The following is a 19,524-nucleotide window of genomic DNA, read 5'->3' as shown; positions in this document are numbered from 1 at the left end:
AAATATATCTTGGCCGCGTATATTTTGTTGAATTTCGGGTAGTCTTCGTTGATTTCAATAGTGTAAAAATTCTTCTCTTTCTTACCTTTTCCTTCTTCCGATTCGCCAGAAACAACATCAATCCCGTTTCCCGAGAAATAATCGACTTTGAAAAACTCATCATTTCTCTCCTCTCGTTTGCTGCAGCAGTTTTGAAATAGCAAAAATACAAGAATAATGATCCACGGAGTCGTTCCTATCAAATCTTAATTTATACTAGACTTCGGTCAAGTTATTTTGAACTAACATTGCAATACTGTTGACTTAGTTTCTGGCGGTGTATAAATGTACATTTTTCTCTAGAGACTCTAGCAGAGATTCTGAGTTAAAATTTTTAAAAAGACAATCATTTTTGTCAATTATTTATGAACCATGCTTGCTTGAAGCAACCTCGAAACGCTGAATCAAGAATTTTGCATTGTTTGATTTTCAATTCCGCTGACCTGGAAAAACCTTTATTTTTTTCTGAACTCTCCGTTCTGCTTCTGACAGCAAAAACTTATTTCGCGGTCTGAAGAAGTTTTATGGTAAATCTGGACTTTAGTTTTGACCAAGTGACGTTTTGCTCAATAATAACAGCTTGTTGCATCTGCGTTTTTATTCAACAGAGTCCATATGAGCTTATTTAGAAAATAATCCTGTGCTTTATAAATCCGCCTTCTCGAAGAAAAAATCGGAAAAGTTCGGAATGAACGCTTTACTTTATCAAGGTATCTTGTCACAAGCTGGTGAACCTTACCTTAAAACTTATGAGAATCTCGAAGAAAACTGGGATAAATATCTTCCTCCTGAATTCGTGGATTTTTGGAGAGAAGCTGACAACTTTGCTCATCGAATTGGTCGATCTCTGGTCGATAATCAAATAGAGAAACGATTTTTCGCAAGATACGATCGCACCAAACACAATGTTCAAAATATGACCTTAGGACTTTGGGAAATTTATGGAAACCCAAATGTCACTTGTCATAATGAATCAGACCCGAGATTTTGGATAGACAAAAGAGTTGATGGCGGACTGGTCAAGCTTTATGATCAGAAGATCTACCCAGCAACTGAGTTGCAAATTTTCTGAGCTACAGCTCAGCTCAGCTCAATTATTTTTTTAAAAAAGCCAGCTCAGCTCAGCTCAACGATTTTTTGAAAGGAGCCAGCTCAACTCGGCTTGCTTAATTTTGACTCCAGCTCAGAAAGCTCTCAGAACCATTTTCAATTGGTCTATCTTTTTAAAATTTTCAAAAATTTGCAACTCAGCCAAGCAAAAAATGTTTACAATTTGGTGAAATTGATTGAACTTTGGATTGAGGATTTCTTATGTTTAACCGAAGCTTCTGTCTTGAAAATCGTCAAGACTTTGCGCGGCTATTCAAGTTACTACAGCGCGCTCCGGTCGAAAGAATTTGGGATGGCGAGGAGACAGATGAACAAAATCAGCAGAAACATCAGATTTCTTCGCTTCTATGCTAGAGAGAGAAATCCAAAAGTAGGACCGCAACCAATTGAGCTCAAAAGATCAGAAAGACCAATGAGTTACAGAGATGCTTTTTTATTTTGTCGTGTTCGAAATATGTGGTTTCCAGACCGTCAAACTTGGCGAGAAGAAAGAAGACTGTCAGAAAATTGGAAAGGCTACGAATATTGGTTCGATCACGCAAAACTTGCTCCAAAGAGCAAGTATTATGATGATAACTACGATAACTGTTATACAATAAGAAACGATTATGATGATAAAGGGACATTTTTGCGCAACTGTGATGATCTCTTTTACGCTGTTTGTATGAAAGGGCAAGTCGCTGATCCCAGAAAACATAAGAAAAAAGATATAAATGTAAAAAAGAATGTCTCTTTCAATCGAAAATATTTTTAGCTCGGCTTTCAAATGCTTGTTTTTTCAAACGGACGTCAAGAAGCCTCAGTTTATTCTTCTGATGCATTGAGTAGAACCAAGACAAATCTTACGTCACCTTATTTTGATGGAAATGTTCATGCAATTATCAGAAATGAGCTTTACTTGTTTTCAAATCCGATAAATGTGAGTGATTTGCATCATTTTTTTCTTTTGCCAAAATTAAGGTTGTCAAACTGGACGGATGCGATTTTGAATCTCTCAATATTCATATGAAATATTTTTACGAAGGCTTTTCATCAGCTGTTGCGATAGAAAATGGCACCAAAGGTAAAAATCGAAGTTTTTGTCCCTTTTTGATTAGACTTAGCACTTGTTTGTTTCCCTTACGCAACGAGCCACTTATCCGACGCTAGTCTTACTGAATGCGAAATTTTCGATACAGTCAAAATCGAAATTACTTTTTCATCGAATTATACTCATTATTTTGGTGGGCTTGGGCTCTACAAGGGAAAACCCACTACTGTTGGAGGACTTCAACTTGGAGGAGATTTTTCTTCCAAATTCGCGATAGAAACGTATTCCCAATCTGGTTGGGAGTACATTGGGGAAATTCCAAGGTATATACTAAGCTCCCCAAAAACCTAACCCTTCGAAGAATGTTAATTATAAACATAGAAAGACTTGGGCTCATGCCCTTGTTGGTTTCAATGATAATCTTATTCTTGCTGGTGGAGTCGATGAAGAGCGAGATTTATCGAGCGAGATTTGGCTTTTCAAAGATGATTACTGGAGTCATATTGGAAATTTAATCGAGGTTAGGCTTACTTACTTTCCCTGAGTTTAAACTTTTCTTTTGGCTGACAATTATCTGTCGGGAATTGTTGTTGGGTCTTCAATTGTATTCACCGGGTACTCGAGAAGTCATTTTTACGAAGACGCAATCATTCAACGACTTGACATGAAAGAAGAGGAAATAGAAAACGTTGAAATAATCGGCACCGCTGAAGCTTTCAATTATTATCCAATCTTTATGGAAGTTCAAGCTGATTTTTGTCTTTGAAAATAAACCGTTGGGACATGCTTGAATTAGATTATCATTAATTTACAGAAAAAAGTCGTTTTTATAGAACAGCAGAAATTCGCGATTGAAGAATATGTTCGCTTGAAGTCGAAATTTCCGAAATCAGCTTCGAGTTTTTGAAAATCAGCCAAGTAGGAAAAGAGGCGATCGAGTACTTCTTTCTGATGTCGTAAGCATTATCGTTTATCGCGGCTAAAAAGAGCGCTAGAACTGGAAGAAGGGGAAAAGTGCCTCACCAAATTTGATGTTTTCGTATTTTTTCGCAATCTCTGGCAGCTCCTTTTTGATATTTCTGCACAATCTGCTCCAGTCTGCCAGACAGACGCCAATAACAACTTCTTCTTTTTCGATCAGCTTTTCTAGCTCTCCGTAATTTTTGATCTCGATCATCTTTTTGAAAGTTTTTTAGTTCTTGAGAAAAATGGAAACATGAAGGTTATATTGGCGAGTATATTTACTTGAAGCAATTATTGCCCCTTTTGTCCTTTAGAAGCGATACTTGCGTAAATACCGCGCGTCAGAGAAGCCACCTGACTGTATGTTACTACACGACAGCGCACTGTAAGTACAAAAGAACAGCTGACGTAGCTTCGAAATGCAAATAGAAAGATGAGTACTCGAGTCAAAGATTCTCAAACTTCAAAAGAGCAAATTTGAGAAGGAATTTTAGAGCGGATTTACGAAATCTTATCGCTAGTAAAACTGCGTCGATTTTGTGATAGAATGAATGGAAAAGAGGTTGTTTTGTCTGAATGTGTTGCTAGTGTATTTTGAAGAGCAGGGAATGGAGAAAAAAGCAGAGATAAGTAGGTGTAACGGTAGAAAAATCAACCCATCCTACCGTTACATCTAGAGATAAGGGCATCGGCTTTGAATTATGATTGAACGAATCTTGGATCGGAAATTCGACGAGTTGGCTTTTTGGAAATCGGCGGTTTTGGCTCGAAAGTTCGCTTCGAATCGGCGCTAGAATATGCTCGAAAAGCAGACTGGCGGTCGACAGAACTTCTGCGAGGCAACCGTCGGTCGTTCTGAAAAAAAAAATCTTCGTTGATTTCAATAACGAAAAAGAAGAATCAAACCTGATGGTCACCATCGCCCCTCTCTTCTCTCGGGGTCTCACTGATTTTGAGAGCAGAAAGTCGATCAATCGGTTCAAGCAGAGTTCGGGACCCTGGATGTCGTCGATCTCGACTTTTTCTCGGCCGGTGACGATTTTTATGACGCTCCTTTTTATCAGCGCTTTTGCTGTTGCTCTTTTTTCTTGATTCTTTTTTCCCATCATCTCGTTGTTTTTCTTCCCGGACTGCTACGACGCTTGGTTCTTCGTCTCTTGAATAAAATTGGAGAAAAAAGTAAAAAAAACAACGAATTACCTTTCGTTTATCACAGAAACCGTCGGACCTTCGCCTTGTTCCCAATCAAACGGCTCCGTTTCTTCAATACCATTTCTTTCAATAGCATTGTCGAGAAGCGAAAAGAGATAATCATAGTCAGGCTTGATAAAATAATGTTGATGTCGATAATTTATGCGTATTTCCAACCTTGACTTCATATTTGAGATTTTGAATGTGCTTCAAAAAGGGTTGAAATTCATCAGGAACGTTTTCGTGCCTTAACAGTTCTTCGTGGCTGAAGGTTCTTTTGATCTGGCCGACTTGGTCCTTGTCCTTGATTTTTCGCCAAGGAAGTTGGCCGATGAGCATTTCGACAAGCATGTAGAACAGGGACCATAAATCGTCATGTCGGCCCAGTTCGCTGTTGTTGTGCGCGTTTACCGATGTGTAGCTAGGTTGAAAGTGAGTCAACGAAAAAATTGTGAGGGAATTTACCGGACAGTTCCGCGAAAACCAGCGATAGAACGAGGCTGACGAACGTTTCCGGAAGAATCGATGTATTGTCGGGCGAGACCGTAGTCGAGCATATAAACTCTTCTACCGATGATAGCGAAGTTTGATGGTTTCACATCGCGATGTAGAAAGCCGACGTCGTGGATGTCTCTGATTGCTTGCAGAAGTTGCTGACCAAGGCGCAGAGTGGTGGATAAAGAAAAGGTTCCTAAAATTATAGAAAAAGATGAAACAGTATCTTCATTTTCTACCTTTTGGTTGTGCTCTTCTAAGTTCCGCCAACGATTTGCCGACCAAGGTCATGACGATGTAATTGAACCTGATCTCTCTTCCGCAGCCGAAAAACTTGCACACATGTCTTGACTTGTTTTGGAGAGCTTTCAACACCGCTACTTCCATCTTCAGGACCTTAGCAACTGTAATTTCCATGTCTCAAACTGAGTTGGCAAACCTGCTTTGATTGTTCTGCTGATTCAAGTTTGATCGCGACTTTTTCTCCTGTTTCAACGAAAAGCGACTCGTAGATCTCGCCAAAGCCGCCGCCACCAATCTTCTTGATAATTTTCCATTTGCCTAGTTGTATCAATTTATGAAAAAATACGATAGGTACCTTTGATCATCTGATCGGGAAGCAGGAGATCAGGCTGTTTTTCTTCAGTCTTTTTCGTGTTGCTCGGCATTTTTTTTTGTTGGTAATCTGATAATTGAAAATAAATGAAATAAATGAGTCTGGCGCTGCTGGCTTTTTCGCTGCCGAGAACTGGCTAATTAACTTTCTGTAATCACAATAAAAAAATAATCTAGAGACAAAATCAAGTTCAAAAATTCTCTTGCTGAAATTGTGTTTATTAAATTTGCAACTTTTCAATTATTTATAATTTTCATCAGCTTATGAGTAGATTTATGAGTCGCCTCGAAGTAATGCGATTATTCAAGATTGAACCTTTATGATGAATAAATTGATTTATTTTGGATGTTTACAGACGGGAATTGATCCACTCTTCCCATCAACTCTTTTCGCTGTTACAGTAACTCGTTCTGCCTTTGCATTGACCATATAAAAACTCGGAGTACAGTCACCATAAGCCATCCTTTCTCCGTTCGGACCCCAGTATTCCTTTGAATTCCAAGAGTTCTGGCTTGAAATGGAAGTCATTACATATTGCTGAACCGGGCCATAAGCTGGTGGAACGTTTTCGAAATGAGTGTGGCCGGAGAAAACCGAATCGACACCGTTTTCTGAGAATTGGGAAAGAAGTTGGTTTCTGTAAGCGATCGGGATAGATTTTTCTTTCAATTCGGAAGCTTCAATTTCTTCTGGGTTTTCGATATAAAGCGCTAGAAAAAGAGATGAAAGGGAAGAAAAATAAGCGAAGAAATACCTTTGTGCATGAAAACAGTCTTTGGCGCGTCGCTAGGGAGCAAATTAAGAGTATTCATGATAAAGTGCTCCTGTTCTCGAAGCCTAGTCTGGGCAAATCCGTTTACCAGAAAGTAAACTTGAGTTTCGAGTCCGATAAAATAGCGGTTCCCAGCTTTGAACCAAAAGTTTTTCTCGTGAAACAGTTTTTCAAAGCCAAGCATGTCATTTGCCTTGTATTTTTCGTTTCCGTCATCGCGGTTGCCACTGACGGCGAATTGTGGGATGTCCTTTGGGCAAGAGCGCATTGCGTCCATGTATTCGGAAACTTGGAATGGCCGGAGTTCAGGATTCGAGCCAGGATTGCTGGCTCCTTCGTCGTGTGGCAAACCGTGAGCGATATCGCCCAAGTTGACGATGAAAGCAGGTCTCTCGGAACTGGGCATCGCGCTGATTTGCCGACACATTTCTTCGATTCTCTCGATGTCGTAAGAAACATCTGTTCCATCGCCATCTAAGTCCTCTTTGTCGTACTTGCCAAATTGCGCATCGGCGAAGACGGCGAAATTGAAGTCGTCCTTGTTTTCAATAAAGGACTCGTACTCGCTAAAGTCGATGAAGTTGTTCTCACTGGTAGGAATATTAATCAAACGGGCCGAAGAAAAAGCGAAAAGAGCGCTTTTCAACAACATTTTCTTCAAGAACAAAATCTTCTGTCAAATGACGCGAAAAATACAGCTGTCTAAGTCCCATGAAATTTTCCAGAAGAGAAAACTCACAGTGTTCCTAAATGACTCTAAATTCATCAGAAGAATATTCAAAGAATTGAAAATTTTGATTTTTTATGTAGAAAAAATCGTAAATGACCAACAAAATCCGCGCTAAAATTCAACCCTATTCGTTTTTTTCCAGCTTCTTTTGTTCGATTTCGCGAAGTTTTCGCGTTTTCGGATTTCGATCAGATTTGGCAGCGGATGGATCCGTGGGCGCCGAATATCGGATTTACTCGTGCAGGTGATCGCATTTTACAACTACCGGAGAGAGAAGAAAGCAGAAACAATAATCGTTTATTGCTGCGCGCAAGTGCATTTGGCAGCTTGATAAACTACTTCTGAGAGACGAGAAAAAGAGACCTGAAAATTATTAAAAAGAAAAAAGGGAGGAAAAATGGGTTGGAGAAAGCTTTTCTCGTCGTTGGGAATTATCTTGTTCTCTTGGATAGGTAAGTTTTACGGAGACAATATGAAATTGACAAAATACTTTTATCTTGAATAAGGGGCTCTAATGACTATTTTCAGGATGCGCTTTACTACTTGTCGGTCTTTGCTTACACCCTCTTCTGGAAATCACCGACCCAAATGAAACCTCAGAATCATTAAAAATTTCCCTCTGGAAAATCCAGCGCTCGAACGACTCGATCTCCAGCTGGTCTGCCTATTCTTCCTCTTCCCCGATTCCGATTCAAATTGGCTGCGCTTCGATTGTTATTTCCGCCGTTTTTGGATTTCTGACCTGTGTGCGGCTGAATAAAGAATCGGCTTCGACATGCTCGTTTTTCGCAATTTTAGCGAGCTTTTTCAGCGTGACGGCGATGCTGGCAATTCCTGTTGCTGTTTTGGCGCATTTTGTGATTGTCAAGTTTTGTTTTACGTTCTGGCTAGCTGTTGCTGGATCTTCGGTTTTGTTCATTATTGGTAGAGACTCTTCTCCTTTTTCTCTTTCCAACCTCGTTCAGGTCTATTTTCTCACGCCAATCGAGAATCAATTCACTCAACTGGAACCTGGACATTCATCAATTTTCTATTTGCTATTTTCTCCCTTGGCTCCTGCACACTCATCGCCATTTCCACCTCAAAGCCAACCTTCGGCAACTCTGCTGGTTACTGTTCGAACTCTCCAGCTTCTTGTGAAGAATTCCTGCCAAGAACTTCCGTTGGCTTGTGGGAATACTGTATCTATTCAGGCTCGGGCTCTAGAAAGAAAGAAAAAAAAGTTTTTTGACCACGATGGGACTCGAACCCACAACTTCCTGATTCGAAGTCAGACGCCATATCCATTAGGCCACGCGGCCACGGGAGCATGACTGTAAGCTTTGAGCCACGAAAAAGATTTAGAAAAGAATTTCATTTGCTACAGTTGGAATAATGACACCTCGAAGATATATAAAAATTGGCCACTGAAGCTTATTTTCAGCTTTTTCATGATCTCCCTTATTTCATCTTTTCTGGCTTGCATCTTCAAATTTCTGCGTTCTCATCTGAGAGGTCTTGCGATCGGCTTGTGCTGCCTCTCTCTTGGCTCTGGAGCATCAGCACTTCTTCTTATGACGTCTTTCTTGAGCTCTTTCTTCGGGACTGGAGAAATAACCGACTTCAACTACACAACGGTCTATCCAGGAGAGGCATATTTCCTGGCGATTGGGGGAGTTTTAGCGATTTTCTTCGCGCTAGTGCTCGTTACTGTTGAGCCTGTTTGTACTGTTGGAGGAGAAAGGGTATGTAAAGAAGGGAAAACACTTAATCAAGCGAATTTTAGGAAGAAATAAGTCCAAGACAGTTCATTTATGATGTCTTTGACGCATTTTCTTTGGACAAGCGTAAGTTTAGATCAATTTTTATGCTTGTTTCTGGAGAACCAGAAGTTTTTGAATGTAAAAATTTCTTATTTGTCTCTCTTATCAAGAAAATCGACTGACAATCTCTTCAGTGGAAGATGAACAACCAGAAACACAACCAAAAAGTATCGCAATGTGACCAGTCGTACGGCTTCTTCAAAGACAAAAGTGAACAAATGGGTGAGAACATTTCCTTCCCCAGTTTTTCAACCTCCTTAAGTGAGTCAGTCCTCCACCACGAACACCATTTCCGGCCTGGACACCCGCAAACCCGGCGAGCCCGTGCGCATGACCCTAGAAGACCTGAACCCAAGCCAGGCTGGCACTCCAATTTATCGCCCAAAAAATGCTCTAGAAATTTTCTAAATCACCACTGCCACCACTGTTTTTATCATTTTTGTAAATATAGTACAAACAAACTCAGCATCTATTTAAATTTCTAAAAGCTTGACGAAAATTATGAATCAGAGGATATTATTTTATGCATCGACCTTTTTTGGATCATAGAAAAATGGCGCGCATGAATTTTTCTCTTTAGGGAAGTTAAGAGAATAACTCCACGCTATTCCGCATTTTTAAAAGACAGAGAATAAAGAAAAGGGATGAAGATCGCTTCGAGCCTTCTTTCCTCGCTGGTTGTTACTGTTGCTTCTCAGGGTGCTATTTTCTTTGCGTAAGTACGCATTGCCTCTTCATTAATTTTATGCAGCGATAATTTTGCCTATAATTTTCATAAGAAGCTCCTTTCTTTAGCCCTGATTCTCCAGATGTCCGAGCGCGAGCACCAAGTAGTGGAGGCTTCCCTTCCCAAAATCGGCCAACTATGCAGCAGCGCCCAACTCAGCGACCATTCGGCCAAAGACCAGTAGGTCAGCGCCCAGTTAGCCAGACTCAAAATCGTCCACCCGTCCAAAACCGACCTCAACAACAAAATCGTCCGACAACTCGACCAACTCCTCGACCAACAACGCGCGCCACAACGAAGAAAACAACAACGACGGAAGAACCAACGACAACAACATTTACGACCACAACGACTGTCGAAGACACCACACTAGAAAAGATCCAGGAAGTCGTTGTCGATGAAGCCGGAGAGGAAGGACCAGGAGAGGGAGAACGAATGTGGGGAAATTACAACAACAACAATTATAACAACCAGTACAATCAGCAGAACTACAATCAGCCGAGCCAGAACTACAATCAGAACAATAACTATGATGCGGTGAGTCATGAAATCAAAGAGGAAAATTGATCTTTATGTAGGGAGCTGGTGGTTATGCTCAAGCCGATCCTCATTTCATGGTCGAAACTCTTGGCCAGCCCCCAATTTGCTTCGACTACGATCCTGAAACACTCGACGATCTAGTCCTCTTTTCCGATCCAAGCGGACTCTCCCTGGTCGCCCAAATGTTCGAAAATGAAAAGGGACATAAATTCATCAAATCGGTCAACATCCGCTCTCCTGAGGGAGAATCCATCACCATCAGCGCTGAAAATGGTCTCGAAACCGAAGTTAAAGACATGGAAGAGTCTGGAGAAGGATTTGTCGTTGGAGATTTGAAAATCAAAAGCAACTGGTAGGTCTCTATTTTGGAAGAAAAATAATAGTCTCTAGGAATGGAGTTCATGAACACACTCGCGTACACATTCATGGAGGACCAGCTTTTGCGATTATTTCCAATACGATCAAAAGGAATTTGGAGGTTAGATGCTCTAGAAATTCGTTGCGTGAAAGTTTTAGGTTTCTGTTGAACATGGACAAGTCGAGGAATTCGACAAAGTTAAGGGTATCATCGGCGCTTTTATGAACAACAACGCTTATGTTGTCGTGCCTAAAGAAGATGGAACTGCCTCTGTTCTTATTGGGTAAAGAAAAGGCACCAATGAAAATGATAACATTTTCCTTTCAGTGGTGAAGAATTCGCGGCTGTGGAAGAACGATACCACTTGACCCCGAAATGCTGGGTTTTAGACACAACCGATGCGCTCAATATTCTCCAGCTTGTTTGAAATTTGTAATTCTAATAAATTTGTTCACAAAAATTGTCATGAAGTCTCATTCAGGGTCATATGCTAATCCTAAATCTTTAATCTTGACCACAACTGTATCAGAATTAATAAAAGGTACGACACAGAATAGTTCTGTTTCAAACAGAATGGTTCTGTCCACAGAATTTTTCTCTCCCCCCCAGCCGAGTAAGGTTTCTGAATCATTTTTGTGTCCATAGAAGGAATAACAAACGCAGCGAGAAATTGCTTTTCAACAAAAGTAAATAAGCTTTTCTGCGAGAAAATTAAGAATGAGAAGGATATCCTGCATATTTCCGCTTTTTGTCTCTTTGTTGTTGGCACTCAAGTCGGTTCCTGGACGTTTGTTTACGTATTCGGTTCAACTGGCTAAACTTGAATTTGGAAGAGTTGATTTTCTAAAAATTGGGGTTGTTGGATGTAGAATTGTTTGTTTGCATTTGCATAGAAGTTCTGCATCATTTAGGTTTCTCGGATCTTCTGATGGTTGAGGGGGGAAGGAGTGATTTCATCAGTGGATGGATCGGTGTCTTCTTCTTCAGCGCAGCCTCTGGATCGAATCGAGAAAATCTTGACTTAATCTTAAATAAATCTTAAATAAAAACATTCTGAAACGAGAACGTGAGGGTGAACTTGATCACGTTTTGTTCGAGACTGCCTCTGCAAAAGCGCGATTAAGAGAGTGCAAACAGAAAAAGAGGCAGCGAAAGCTCAATAACAATACTTCCTCAGAAAAAATAAGAGAAAAAAATGAGGGCAATTATTTTTGGAATATGGCTCCTCCTTGTCGGAATAGCTGCTCAGTCGAGGGAGAAAAGGAACTACGGAAGTGTTTGTTCGAAGGAGTTTTCTTGCAGCGATTTTTGTCAGAGCTCGGAAGGATCAAAGTACCAAAATAACTCAAAAAGATGCAACAGAAACGCGGAAAAAATGGAGAAAAAATGCAAAAGAAGATGCAAAACAATTGATTGTCTAGAAATTTGCAGGAATTGATTTTTACTTACACGAAAACTAATTAGCTTAATTAAAAAAAAAGTAAAAAAAAACCGCTAAAAGAAAAACCTTTGAGGAAGAAATCAGCAAGTGCCCCTGCTTCAATTTTTCTGACGACCAGAGTTGCAAATTTTGTGAGCTTGCTCAGATAGCTCAGCTCAGCTAAATTTTTTTGAATAAAGCCAGCTCAACAATTTACAGAAAAGCCCAAGCTCAGCTCAGCTAAGATCAATTTTTTTGAAAAAAACAGCTAAGCTCAGCTCAGCTTAGTTGTTTTTGAAAGAGGCCAGCTCAGCTAAATTTCGACCTCAGCTCAGCAAGCTTAGCTCAGAGGAAATTTTAAAAATTTGCAATTCTGCTGACGACTGCGATTCAAAAATCTCCACTTTGCGAAAGAAGGCAAATTCTTTCAAAGAAGAAAACGAAAGAAAAACTGCTTTGTTGATTGAGAAAAATGACGAAATCAGACGGCTAAAGGAAGAAAATAGAAATCTTCGAGCTTCGAAAATCCAAAGATGCGAAAATCAAGATGACGATTTGGAAGAAATGAAGAGACCCGAGGAAGACCTTGATGAATCAAAAACAAGGCAAGTAACTTTATACTATTTGTGGACGAAAAATGAAAAGAATTCGTTCAATCTTTTCTTTAGAATCGATATATTGGACGAAAATATTCAATCTCAAAAAATTCGAAATCAAACCGGCGTTTCCGAAAGATCTTTTCTCGAAGCTCCAAATTCGAAAGAGAATGAAAAGGTAAAAAACAGTCCGAGCGGCAGGCGTTAATACATTATATGTATGTCTTCTGCGCCAATAAGCGGCAAGGGTCGGCGCCGACCACCATTTTTCATGGTCGGTTTGGTCGGTCCCCGTGAAAAGAGGCCGAATCCGTGGTCGGTTTGGTCGGTCGGGTCGGCTTTTTTTGGCCGGTCCTTCGGATAAATCATAAATCGGATCAAGCTTTGTCGAGTATTAGCTCGAAAGTGAAGTTTTAAAAGAGTAAAAAATTGTAATTTCACAAAAAGCTTTCCTTGTAGAGTACTTTTTTTGAAGATTTTGAATCAGAAAGCGAAAATAATTTAATCTGACCATACTTCATATAACTTATATGATATAAGCCTGATCCCAGACGAGAAAATTCGGGTACCAATTGGAACTGTCTACTCAGAATATAGTTCACAAAATTGTGCCAAGAAAAAAGAGCAGACAAAAGACAGCGCTCGAGGCTTTCGAATCGAAGCATTTTACTGTAACAGTAGATTTGCCCTGAAAAGTAAGATTTTCAAGAGCTTTAGCGCGGACTCGCCGTCGATTTTTTCTCCTTTCGCCGGAGAGAATTGAATAAATCGCACAATGCGTAGGTTTAAACCGACCAAAAACAGACCAACCAATTCAAAAAGTCATAATCAATGGTCGGTCCGGTCGGTGCCCCTATCAATCCGACCATTTCCGACCAGGTCGGGTTTTTAGTCGGGTCGGTGCCGACCCTAGATTAGCAGTGCGATTTCAAGCATCGGGGCCTGTTGTTGCTCGGCAACGGGTCAAACTATTCGCAAACTTTTAATTATTTCCCAAGTACCTTTTGATAATGGGCGATGACTTGGACGACTCATTCTTAATCTCACTCGATGGATCAACATCGACGGATGCAACAATTACAGGTCCTTCCGACGACTACCTAGAATGGGCTTGTCATGCTCTTATTAAGAACGAGCTCTTCGTTTTTGGTGGAAGAACGGAGAAACAACAAGTTATGACGTTTAGTAATTTTGTAATAATTAAATACAGATTGCGAAATTGACTGGCTGCGAGTGGGAAGAGCAGTCGACAAGATTGATCTATAGGATGAGTATTCTTTCCGCAGCACTGACGATCGAAAATGGCGATAAAGCACTTATTTGCTTTAATTACGGCGAAGGGAAGAGATGTGAAATTTTCGATGGAGAAACTTCAGCTACGACACATGCATCCAAATTTGCCCATAACGGAGGCAAGCTAGGTTTCTACAAAGGGCACCCAACAACTGTTGGGGGCTCTCAAGATAGTAATCGGGTCGAAACTCTTAATTCTGAAGGCTGGTCCTCTTTAGCCGATTTCCCAAGGTATTCTTGAAGGAATTATTAATTTCAAAAAATATTTAGCGAAATACAATATCATATTTTGATGGGCCTTCCAAGTGGAAGTCTTTTGCTTGCCGGAGGAGAAAATGATCAATCTTATAGTCAAACAGCAATTTGGCTTCTTCAAAACAACAACTGGAATAAAATTGGGGATCTTCAATACGTAAGTTAAAATATGTCAAGGATATAGCCGCTCCAGAAGAACACTCGTAGCTCGAAAATGGGACGGTAGATTTTTTTCATTTCAAAAGTAAAGAGTCATAGTCGGTTACGGACAAGAGTGATCTCCAGCCCGAGAAAAAGATGAGGTGGAGGGCCGTACTCAGCAGCGCTGGCGTCTTTCTAACGCTGCCGCACTTGCCCACACTCACCCCCTCACGAAGTGAGAAGAGCTTTATTGGTTTTAAAAGTGCTTCTGGAGCGGCTTTATTCTTAAAACAGAAAATTTATATTTTAATTCAGGCTGACAACACGGGATCCGCAATTATGATCAAAAACTCAATTTTCATTGTCGCCGGCGAATTTAAAAATCCAGCACCAATTCAACGACTCGACTTTGAAGGAGATGAACTGGTCAAGACCGAATATATTCACGGCACTCGTTTTAGTTGGGTTCCTGTTCTTCTTGAGGTCTCTCCTGATTATTGTGTCTAATAATAAATTCTCAGATAAAATGTCTATATTTTTATTTTATTAAATTTTATTATCCCTGTTGCTATTAATAATAATAGCCTATTATCCTTAATTGTTGTTTGTAAAAATCATTTTTTTTGAAAAAAAAAACAATTATTGATTCAATGCAAGAGCCAATACGGAGAATGTCACAGCAAATGCATTGATGACATGAGCTACGCTCTATTACAGTGAAAACACAAAAATTGGCCGGTTTTTAGATCCTCATTCAAGAAAAAAGCGGCCAAATTTTGAGTTTTTTTTCCAGATAGCCAAGAGTCCCCTTCTAAGAAGCAAATTTTCGAAATTTTCGAAAATGGGCATGATTTTCACGTTTTTGAGTAATTTTATTCAAATTTTTGCTTGTTTGAAGACATTTATTTTAGAAATTGTCATTTAAGATAATTTAAACACTCTAAAAATGCCCAGGAATAGCATTATTTGGGCGCAATTTTGATCCAAAATTTTCTATTTTTGAAAAAGCGGCCAGTATTTTTCAGATTCTAAAATCAGTCAATTTCGACCAAAACCGGCCAAATTTCGAGTAGGCAAAATTTTGAGTTTTCACTGCACGGCTGTGGATATGCCGCGAATGACTGCGTCATCATTTGTCCATGCAATTCAGAAGATGAGTGTCCTGATGCCGCAAAATGTCGAAATAATTTTACGGGTACCGATACAAGGAAGAAATTAACAACAACGGAAGAACCAACGAAAACAACGTTTACCACCACAACAACTGTCGAAGACACTACACCAGAAAAGATCCAGGAAGCCGTTGTTGATGAAGCCGGAGAGGAAGGACCAGGAGAAGAAGAACAAATGTTGGGAAACTACAACAACAACAATTATAAGAACCAGTACCTAGGGTCGGACTTCCTTCCTTTATTTTTTGCTTACTAAGGGTCCTTCCCTTAGTAAGGTAAGGATTTTTTCCTTACCCTTTTTCGGATTTCGGCTGAAAAAAATCCTTACCATAGTTCCTTTCTGAGTTTTCAGAGATCCTTAGTAAGGATCTTCAATCCTTAGCGATTTTTCCTTAATTCCTTTCCTTACTAAGGATTTTAAAAAGGATTTTTTCGACGGCCTACGCATTTGGAGGGCGCTTTTATTAAAAAACCTTTTCACAAGCCTTAGTAAGGAAAGGAATTAAGGACGAGTTGTGAAGGAATTTAAGAAAAATGTCTCTTGCCAACTTACTGACTGCAAAAAAATAACCAATTGTTCGAAATATAGGGTCGTTGACTTAAATAAATGCTATTTTCATCGATAAGAACATTTTTGCAAATCGTACCTTATCAAATCCTTACTAAGGTTACTAAGGCCTTAGTAAGGAAGGCCCTTAGTCCTTCCTTAGGCCTTTCTTGATTTTCATCAAAATCAAAACCCATACCCTTAGTAACTAAGGAAACCTTAGTAAGGGGTCCGACCCTAGACCAGTACAATCAGCAGAACTACAATCAGCCGAGCCAGAACCACAATCAGAACAACAACTACGACGCGGTGAGTCAAAACTTTGAAATCGAGAAAAAAATGAGCGCTTTTTGTAGGGAGCTGGTGGTCACGCCCAAGCCGACTCAAGCCCAAACTCTTGGCAAGCCTCCAATTTGCTTCGACTACGATCCTGAAACCCTTGACGATCTTGTTCTGCCCTTCGATCCAAGCGGACTGTCCTTTGTCGCCAAAATGTTCGAAAATGAAAAGGGACGTAAATTCCTCAAATCGGTTAATATCCGCTCTCCTGAGGGAGAATCGATCAACGTCAGCACTGAAAATGGTCTTGAAACCGAAGTTGAAGACATGAAAGAGTCTGGAGAAGGATTCGAAACTGGTTGCGTGAAAGTTTTAGGTTTCTGTTGAACATGGACAAGTCGAGGATTTTTACAAAGTAAAGAGAATTATCGGCGCTTTTATGAATAACAACGCTTATGTTGTTGTGCCTAAAGAAGATGGAACTGCCTCTGTCCTTATTAAGTAAAGAAAAAATCGCCAATGAAAATGATAAAATGCTGTTTTCAGAGGGGAAAAATTCACTGCTGTGGAAGAACGATACCACTTGACCCCGAAATGCTGGGTTTTAGACACAACCGATGCTCTCAATATTCTCTAGCTTGTTTGAAATTTGTAATTCTAATGTGTGGGATGACTAGGTTCGTGGGGACTAGGTTCGTGGGACTAGGTTCGTGGGTGTCTGGCTGGAAAAGGTGGTTCGTGGGACTAGGTTCGTGAGTTTTTGATTTTATATGTATATTTTTATTTATAATGATTGAGTATTATTTATATGTATATATTTATTTATATATATTTATATGCATGAATTGTAATTGTTAATGATCATATAATATAATATTGTTATCTAAATATAGGTTCGTGGGTTTTTGATTGGTTATAATTTTTATTCTATAAGGAAAAAATATGTGCGACTAGGTTCGTGGGACTAGGTTCGTGGGTTTTTAATTGGTAATTATTTTTATTCTATAAGGAGAAATTATGTGCGACTAGGTTCGTGGGACTAGGTTCGTGGGTTTTGAAATTTTTTTATAAGGAAAAGTGAAGTGCGACTGGGTTCGTGGGACTAGGTTCGTGAAGACTAGGTTCGTGAAGACTAGGTTCGTGAAGACTAGGTTCGTGGGACTAGGTTCGGGAAGATTAGGTTCGTGAAGACTAGGTTCGTGAGACTAGGTTCGTGAGACTAGGTTCGTGAGACTAGGTTCGTGGAATTTGGATTTTTATATGTATTTTTTTATTTTTTTGTTTGTTATGGTTAGGCTTTAAATAATCTAATGGGAGAGCTATACTCTCACCATTTTTTAACCATGAAGTATGGCAACCATTGTTATTCAGCGCTAACATAGAAATTCAGTTAAAGAGCCTAGCGGCTTATTTGGGGGTGGGGTGGGAAAGTCAATTTTTACCATTCAACTTTACCAATATTTAAACCCACGAACCTAGTCCCACGAACCTAGCCGCATTTTATTGTTCTTTATAGAAAAAATTTCAATTAAAAACCCACGAACCTAGTCCCACGAACCTAGTCGCATTTTATTGTTCTTTATAGAAAAAATTTCAATTAAAACCCACGAACCTAGTCCCACGAACCTAGTCACACTTTATTCTTCCTTATAGAAAAAAATTCAATTAAAAACCCACGAACCTAGTCCCACGAACCTAATCGCATTTTATTGTTCTTTATAGAAAAAATTTCAATTAAAAACCCACGAACCTAGTCCCACGAACCCAGTCCCACCACATTGTTCCTTATAGAATGGAAACTATAACCCATCTTGCCCTAGTACATTGGCCTATTTAATCAAAGCTTGCTCAAGTTCATCACCACAAAACTATGAGGTCGAAATTGTTTTCAATTTTCGCTGGAATCGCGGTCGAGGCTCACTTATCACCGAAGACTCAATTTTGCCCGTAAGTTCAGAACAGATCATAATTTTCGGAAAATATTTTCATTTTTTACTGAAAAACTGGTCATTGTCTATTTAGTTATGAAAATTTTTGTTTGACGTGTGAGGCAAAATGCAAAGCCGAATACGGGGAATGCCACAGCAAATGCATTGATGACATGAGCTGCGCCCTGGCATGTGGATATCAAGCGATTGATTGTGTGATACTTTGCCCTTGTAACTCGAAGGAGAGGATTAAATGTGAAACGTAAAGATTATTATTAACAGACTCTGACGAACAGAGAAATCATATTTTGAGCATAATTTTCTCTATTTTTGAATAGTACTTACTATTGAATCGGAACACGAAAGGATCCACGGAAGGACCCATGCCCTGACAATCGCGATGCACAAGGAAGATGCTGTGATGAACCTGAAGCAACCTGTAAGGACACGAACGTCTGCGAAAAGCCCCAGGAAAATAATCCGAACTACATGCGTTGTATGGATCGGGCGAGTGGCGCTTTCTCTGCTTGCATCAAGGTTTAGTCATCTGTTAGAGCATTCGTAATAAACTAAGGTCTGCTCTGCGAATTCAACCTGCTACGATGATTGTTGCTCAGCATTCGACAAGAAGGTCGAGGACTGTCCTTGCAACGCAAACTGCGATACTGGATGTGCTCCTAAGACCTCTTGCACGGGATCCTACCAATGCGACTTTACGCTCACAAAGGAAAACGTCAGAGGTTTGAGAGATCTGGGTTATATTTGAATTAAAAATATTAAGACGAGGACACATTATCCTCCTCTTTGTCTCCGTTCAAATTTCAGGGGTCATTCTTCATTTTCAATGATGACGCTGAACGGAGTCGCTTCAAATAAACGAGTAAAAATTCCCTTAAAAAGAAAGATTGTTAACAAATATAAGATCGGGCTTCTTCAAAGGTCACAAATTTCAAATTGAGCTCTGGAGCTCTGGAGAATACAAGATCAATAATTTTGAAGAATAAACTATATTACTTTGGGGGCAAAACAGCCTCACTTTTATACCCATTGAAAGATTGGTCAACGCTCTATACCTACGATAATGAAGGTGAAGATTTTAAGTTGTCATTTGATATTATTATTATTATCTTAAGTTTACATCTGCTTCGGATCGTACAACAAAGACTTTAACTACCGTAACACAAGATATCAAGACCACCAAGCTGGTAACGAATGCCAAATTTTTGATGGCGACTCAGATTAAGGGTCAGAACAACCTCGCAATATTTAATCTTTTCCGTTTCGAGCTGTTTAAGTTAGAGAATGGGATAGAAGAACTTAAAATCATCATCCATTGGGGATCATGGGCGAAAACAGAGGCAAATTTTACGTTTTCGGTGGCTACGATAGTAATTATTGCTACCCTTTTGCAAAAACAGTTGAATTCCTTAATGGAACTCGATGGTCAATTGTTGAAGGAGTAGAATATGGGTAAGAATTTACGTTCAAATAAAAATATTTATTAATAAAATTATAGCTCA

The 19,524-nt window shown here is 39.6% G+C and overlaps 8 protein-coding genes and 1 non-coding gene across 9 annotated transcripts; 5 read left to right on the top strand and 4 right to left on the bottom strand.

The window, feature by feature from the left end:
* The first annotated feature begins 1,603 nt into the window (after positions 1-1,603).
* Positions 1,604-2,723, top strand: LOC145701425 (uncharacterized). Its single transcript, XM_081778645.1, has 5 exons — positions 1,604-1,864; positions 1,904-2,068; positions 2,110-2,212; positions 2,253-2,502; positions 2,561-2,723. The coding sequence occupies exons 1-5, from the start codon at positions 1,604-1,606 to the stop codon at positions 2,721-2,723; spliced, it is 942 nt and encodes a 313-aa protein (XP_081634771.1).
* Positions 2,724-2,985: 262 nt separating this feature from the next.
* LOC145704606 (uncharacterized) lies at positions 2,986-3,407 on the bottom strand. The gene is made up of 2 exons (XM_081782065.1): positions 3,203-3,407; positions 2,986-3,158 (listed from the first exon to the last, which is right to left on the bottom strand). Exons 1-2 carry the CDS (start codon positions 3,354-3,356, stop codon positions 3,007-3,009), a joined length of 306 nt encoding a protein of 101 aa, XP_081638191.1. The 5' UTR covers positions 3,357-3,407; the 3' UTR covers positions 2,986-3,006.
* Positions 3,408-3,823: 416 nt separating this feature from the next.
* Positions 3,824-5,525, bottom strand: LOC145703607 (tau-tubulin kinase 1-like). Its single transcript, XM_081780989.1, has 8 exons — positions 5,427-5,525; positions 5,268-5,389; positions 5,068-5,224; positions 4,799-5,024; positions 4,511-4,754; positions 4,343-4,464; positions 4,049-4,298; positions 3,824-3,997 (listed from the first exon to the last, which is right to left on the bottom strand). Exons 1-8 carry the CDS (start codon positions 5,494-5,496, stop codon positions 3,842-3,844), a joined length of 1,347 nt encoding a protein of 448 aa, XP_081637115.1. The 5' UTR covers positions 5,497-5,525; the 3' UTR covers positions 3,824-3,841.
* A 255-nt stretch (positions 5,526-5,780) lies between these two features.
* Positions 5,781-6,868, bottom strand: LOC145701424 (serine/threonine-protein phosphatase CPPED1-like). The gene is made up of 2 exons (XM_081778644.1): positions 6,199-6,868; positions 5,781-6,154 (listed from the first exon to the last, which is right to left on the bottom strand). Exons 1-2 carry the CDS (start codon positions 6,866-6,868, stop codon positions 5,781-5,783), a joined length of 1,044 nt encoding a protein of 347 aa, XP_081634770.1.
* Positions 6,869-7,134: 266 nt separating this feature from the next.
* LOC145701423 (uncharacterized) lies at positions 7,135-8,177 on the top strand. Its single transcript, XM_081778643.1, has 3 exons — positions 7,135-7,398; positions 7,475-7,870; positions 7,912-8,177. The coding sequence occupies exons 1-3, from the start codon at positions 7,344-7,346 to the stop codon at positions 8,175-8,177; spliced, it is 717 nt and encodes a 238-aa protein (XP_081634769.1). The 5' UTR covers positions 7,135-7,343.
* Positions 8,175-8,247, bottom strand: TRNAR-UCG (transfer RNA arginine (anticodon UCG)). The gene has a single exon. It is a non-coding gene; the product is annotated as a tRNA-Arg (tRNA).
* Positions 8,248-8,287: 40 nt separating this feature from the next.
* On the top strand, positions 8,288-9,192 carry LOC145704143 (uncharacterized). The gene is made up of 3 exons (XM_081781582.1): positions 8,288-8,670; positions 8,883-8,970; positions 9,011-9,192. Exons 1-3 carry the CDS (start codon positions 8,377-8,379, stop codon positions 9,154-9,156), a joined length of 528 nt encoding a protein of 175 aa, XP_081637708.1. The 5' UTR covers positions 8,288-8,376; the 3' UTR covers positions 9,157-9,192.
* A 139-nt stretch (positions 9,193-9,331) lies between these two features.
* LOC145702834 (uncharacterized) lies at positions 9,332-10,831 on the top strand. Its single transcript, XM_081780118.1, has 6 exons — positions 9,332-9,463; positions 9,544-10,012; positions 10,054-10,367; positions 10,406-10,493; positions 10,532-10,656; positions 10,701-10,831. The coding sequence occupies exons 1-6, from the start codon at positions 9,393-9,395 to the stop codon at positions 10,798-10,800; spliced, it is 1,167 nt and encodes a 388-aa protein (XP_081636244.1). The 5' UTR covers positions 9,332-9,392; the 3' UTR covers positions 10,801-10,831.
* A 1,169-nt stretch (positions 10,832-12,000) lies between these two features.
* LOC145703070 (uncharacterized) lies at positions 12,001-14,609 on the top strand. Its single transcript, XM_081780383.1, has 6 exons — positions 12,001-12,398; positions 12,462-12,567; positions 13,388-13,561; positions 13,600-13,913; positions 13,953-14,094; positions 14,394-14,609. Exons 1-6 carry the CDS (start codon positions 12,358-12,360, stop codon positions 14,583-14,585), a joined length of 969 nt encoding a protein of 322 aa, XP_081636509.1. The 5' UTR covers positions 12,001-12,357; the 3' UTR covers positions 14,586-14,609.
* Positions 14,610-19,524: the final 4,915 nt, after the last annotated feature.

This window comes from Oikopleura dioica, chromosome PAR (assembly GCF_907165135.1).
Source record: "Oikopleura dioica chromosome PAR, OKI2018_I68_1.0, whole genome shotgun sequence".
Taxonomy (NCBI): domain Eukaryota; kingdom Metazoa; phylum Chordata; class Appendicularia; order Copelata; family Oikopleuridae; genus Oikopleura; species Oikopleura dioica.
This window is presented reverse-complemented; position numbering and strand designations above follow the sequence as displayed.

Bases quoted from the DNA above. Each gene is read 5' to 3' on its own strand.
- LOC145701425 (XM_081778645.1), top strand. From the start codon at position 1,604: ATGTGGTTTCCAGACCGTCAAACTTGGCGAGAAGAAAGAAGACTGTCA. The intron at 2,213-2,252 runs GTAAAAATCGAA...GATTAGACTTAG, and splicing joins GATAGAAAATGGCACCAAAG to CACTTGTTTGTTTCCCTTAC. The intron at 2,503-2,560 runs GTATATACTAAG...TTATAAACATAG, and splicing joins TACATTGGGGAAATTCCAAG to AAAGACTTGGGCTCATGCCC.
- LOC145704606 (XM_081782065.1), bottom strand. From the start codon at position 3,356: ATGATCGAGATCAAAAATTACGGAGAGCTAGAAAAGCTGATCGAAAAA. The intron at 3,159-3,202 runs GTGAGGCACTTT...CGCTCTTTTTAG, and splicing joins ATACGAAAACATCAAATTTG to CCGCGATAAACGATAATGCT.
- LOC145703607 (XM_081780989.1), bottom strand. From the start codon at position 5,496: ATGCCGAGCAACACGAAAAAGACTGAAGAAAAACAGCCTGATCTCCTG. The intron at 5,225-5,267 runs GTTTGCCAACTC...ACAGTTGCTAAG, and splicing joins CAGCAGAACAATCAAAGCAG to GTCCTGAAGATGGAAGTAGC. The intron at 3,998-4,048 runs GTTTGATTCTTC...TTTTTTTTTCAG, and splicing joins GGGGCGATGGTGACCATCAG to AACGACCGACGGTTGCCTCG.
- LOC145701424 (XM_081778644.1), bottom strand. From the start codon at position 6,868: ATGTTGTTGAAAAGCGCTCTTTTCGCTTTTTCTTCGGCCCGTTTGATT. The intron at 6,155-6,198 runs GTATTTCTTCGC...CTCTTTTTCTAG, and splicing joins GACTGTTTTCATGCACAAAG to CGCTTTATATCGAAAACCCA.
- LOC145701423 (XM_081778643.1), top strand. From the start codon at position 7,344: ATGGGTTGGAGAAAGCTTTTCTCGTCGTTGGGAATTATCTTGTTCTCT. The intron at 7,399-7,474 runs GTAAGTTTTACG...GACTATTTTCAG, and splicing joins TATCTTGTTCTCTTGGATAG to GATGCGCTTTACTACTTGTC. The intron at 7,871-7,911 runs GTAGAGACTCTT...AACCTCGTTCAG, and splicing joins TTCGGTTTTGTTCATTATTG to GTCTATTTTCTCACGCCAAT.
- LOC145704143 (XM_081781582.1), top strand. From the start codon at position 8,377: ATGATCTCCCTTATTTCATCTTTTCTGGCTTGCATCTTCAAATTTCTG. The intron at 8,671-8,882 runs GTATGTAAAGAA...CAATCTCTTCAG, and splicing joins GTACTGTTGGAGGAGAAAGG to TGGAAGATGAACAACCAGAA. The intron at 8,971-9,010 runs GTGAGAACATTT...AACCTCCTTAAG, and splicing joins AGACAAAAGTGAACAAATGG to TGAGTCAGTCCTCCACCACG.
- LOC145702834 (XM_081780118.1), top strand. From the start codon at position 9,393: ATGAAGATCGCTTCGAGCCTTCTTTCCTCGCTGGTTGTTACTGTTGCT. The intron at 9,464-9,543 runs GTAAGTACGCAT...TCCTTTCTTTAG, and splicing joins CAGGGTGCTATTTTCTTTGC to CCCTGATTCTCCAGATGTCC. The intron at 10,013-10,053 runs GTGAGTCATGAA...ATCTTTATGTAG, and splicing joins AGAACAATAACTATGATGCG to GGAGCTGGTGGTTATGCTCA.
- LOC145703070 (XM_081780383.1), top strand. From the start codon at position 12,358: ATGAAGAGACCCGAGGAAGACCTTGATGAATCAAAAACAAG. The intron at 12,568-13,387 runs GTAAAAAACAGT...TTATTTCCCAAG, and splicing joins ATTCGAAAGAGAATGAAAAG to TACCTTTTGATAATGGGCGA. The intron at 13,914-13,952 runs GTATTCTTGAAG...AAAAATATTTAG, and splicing joins TCTTTAGCCGATTTCCCAAG to CGAAATACAATATCATATTT.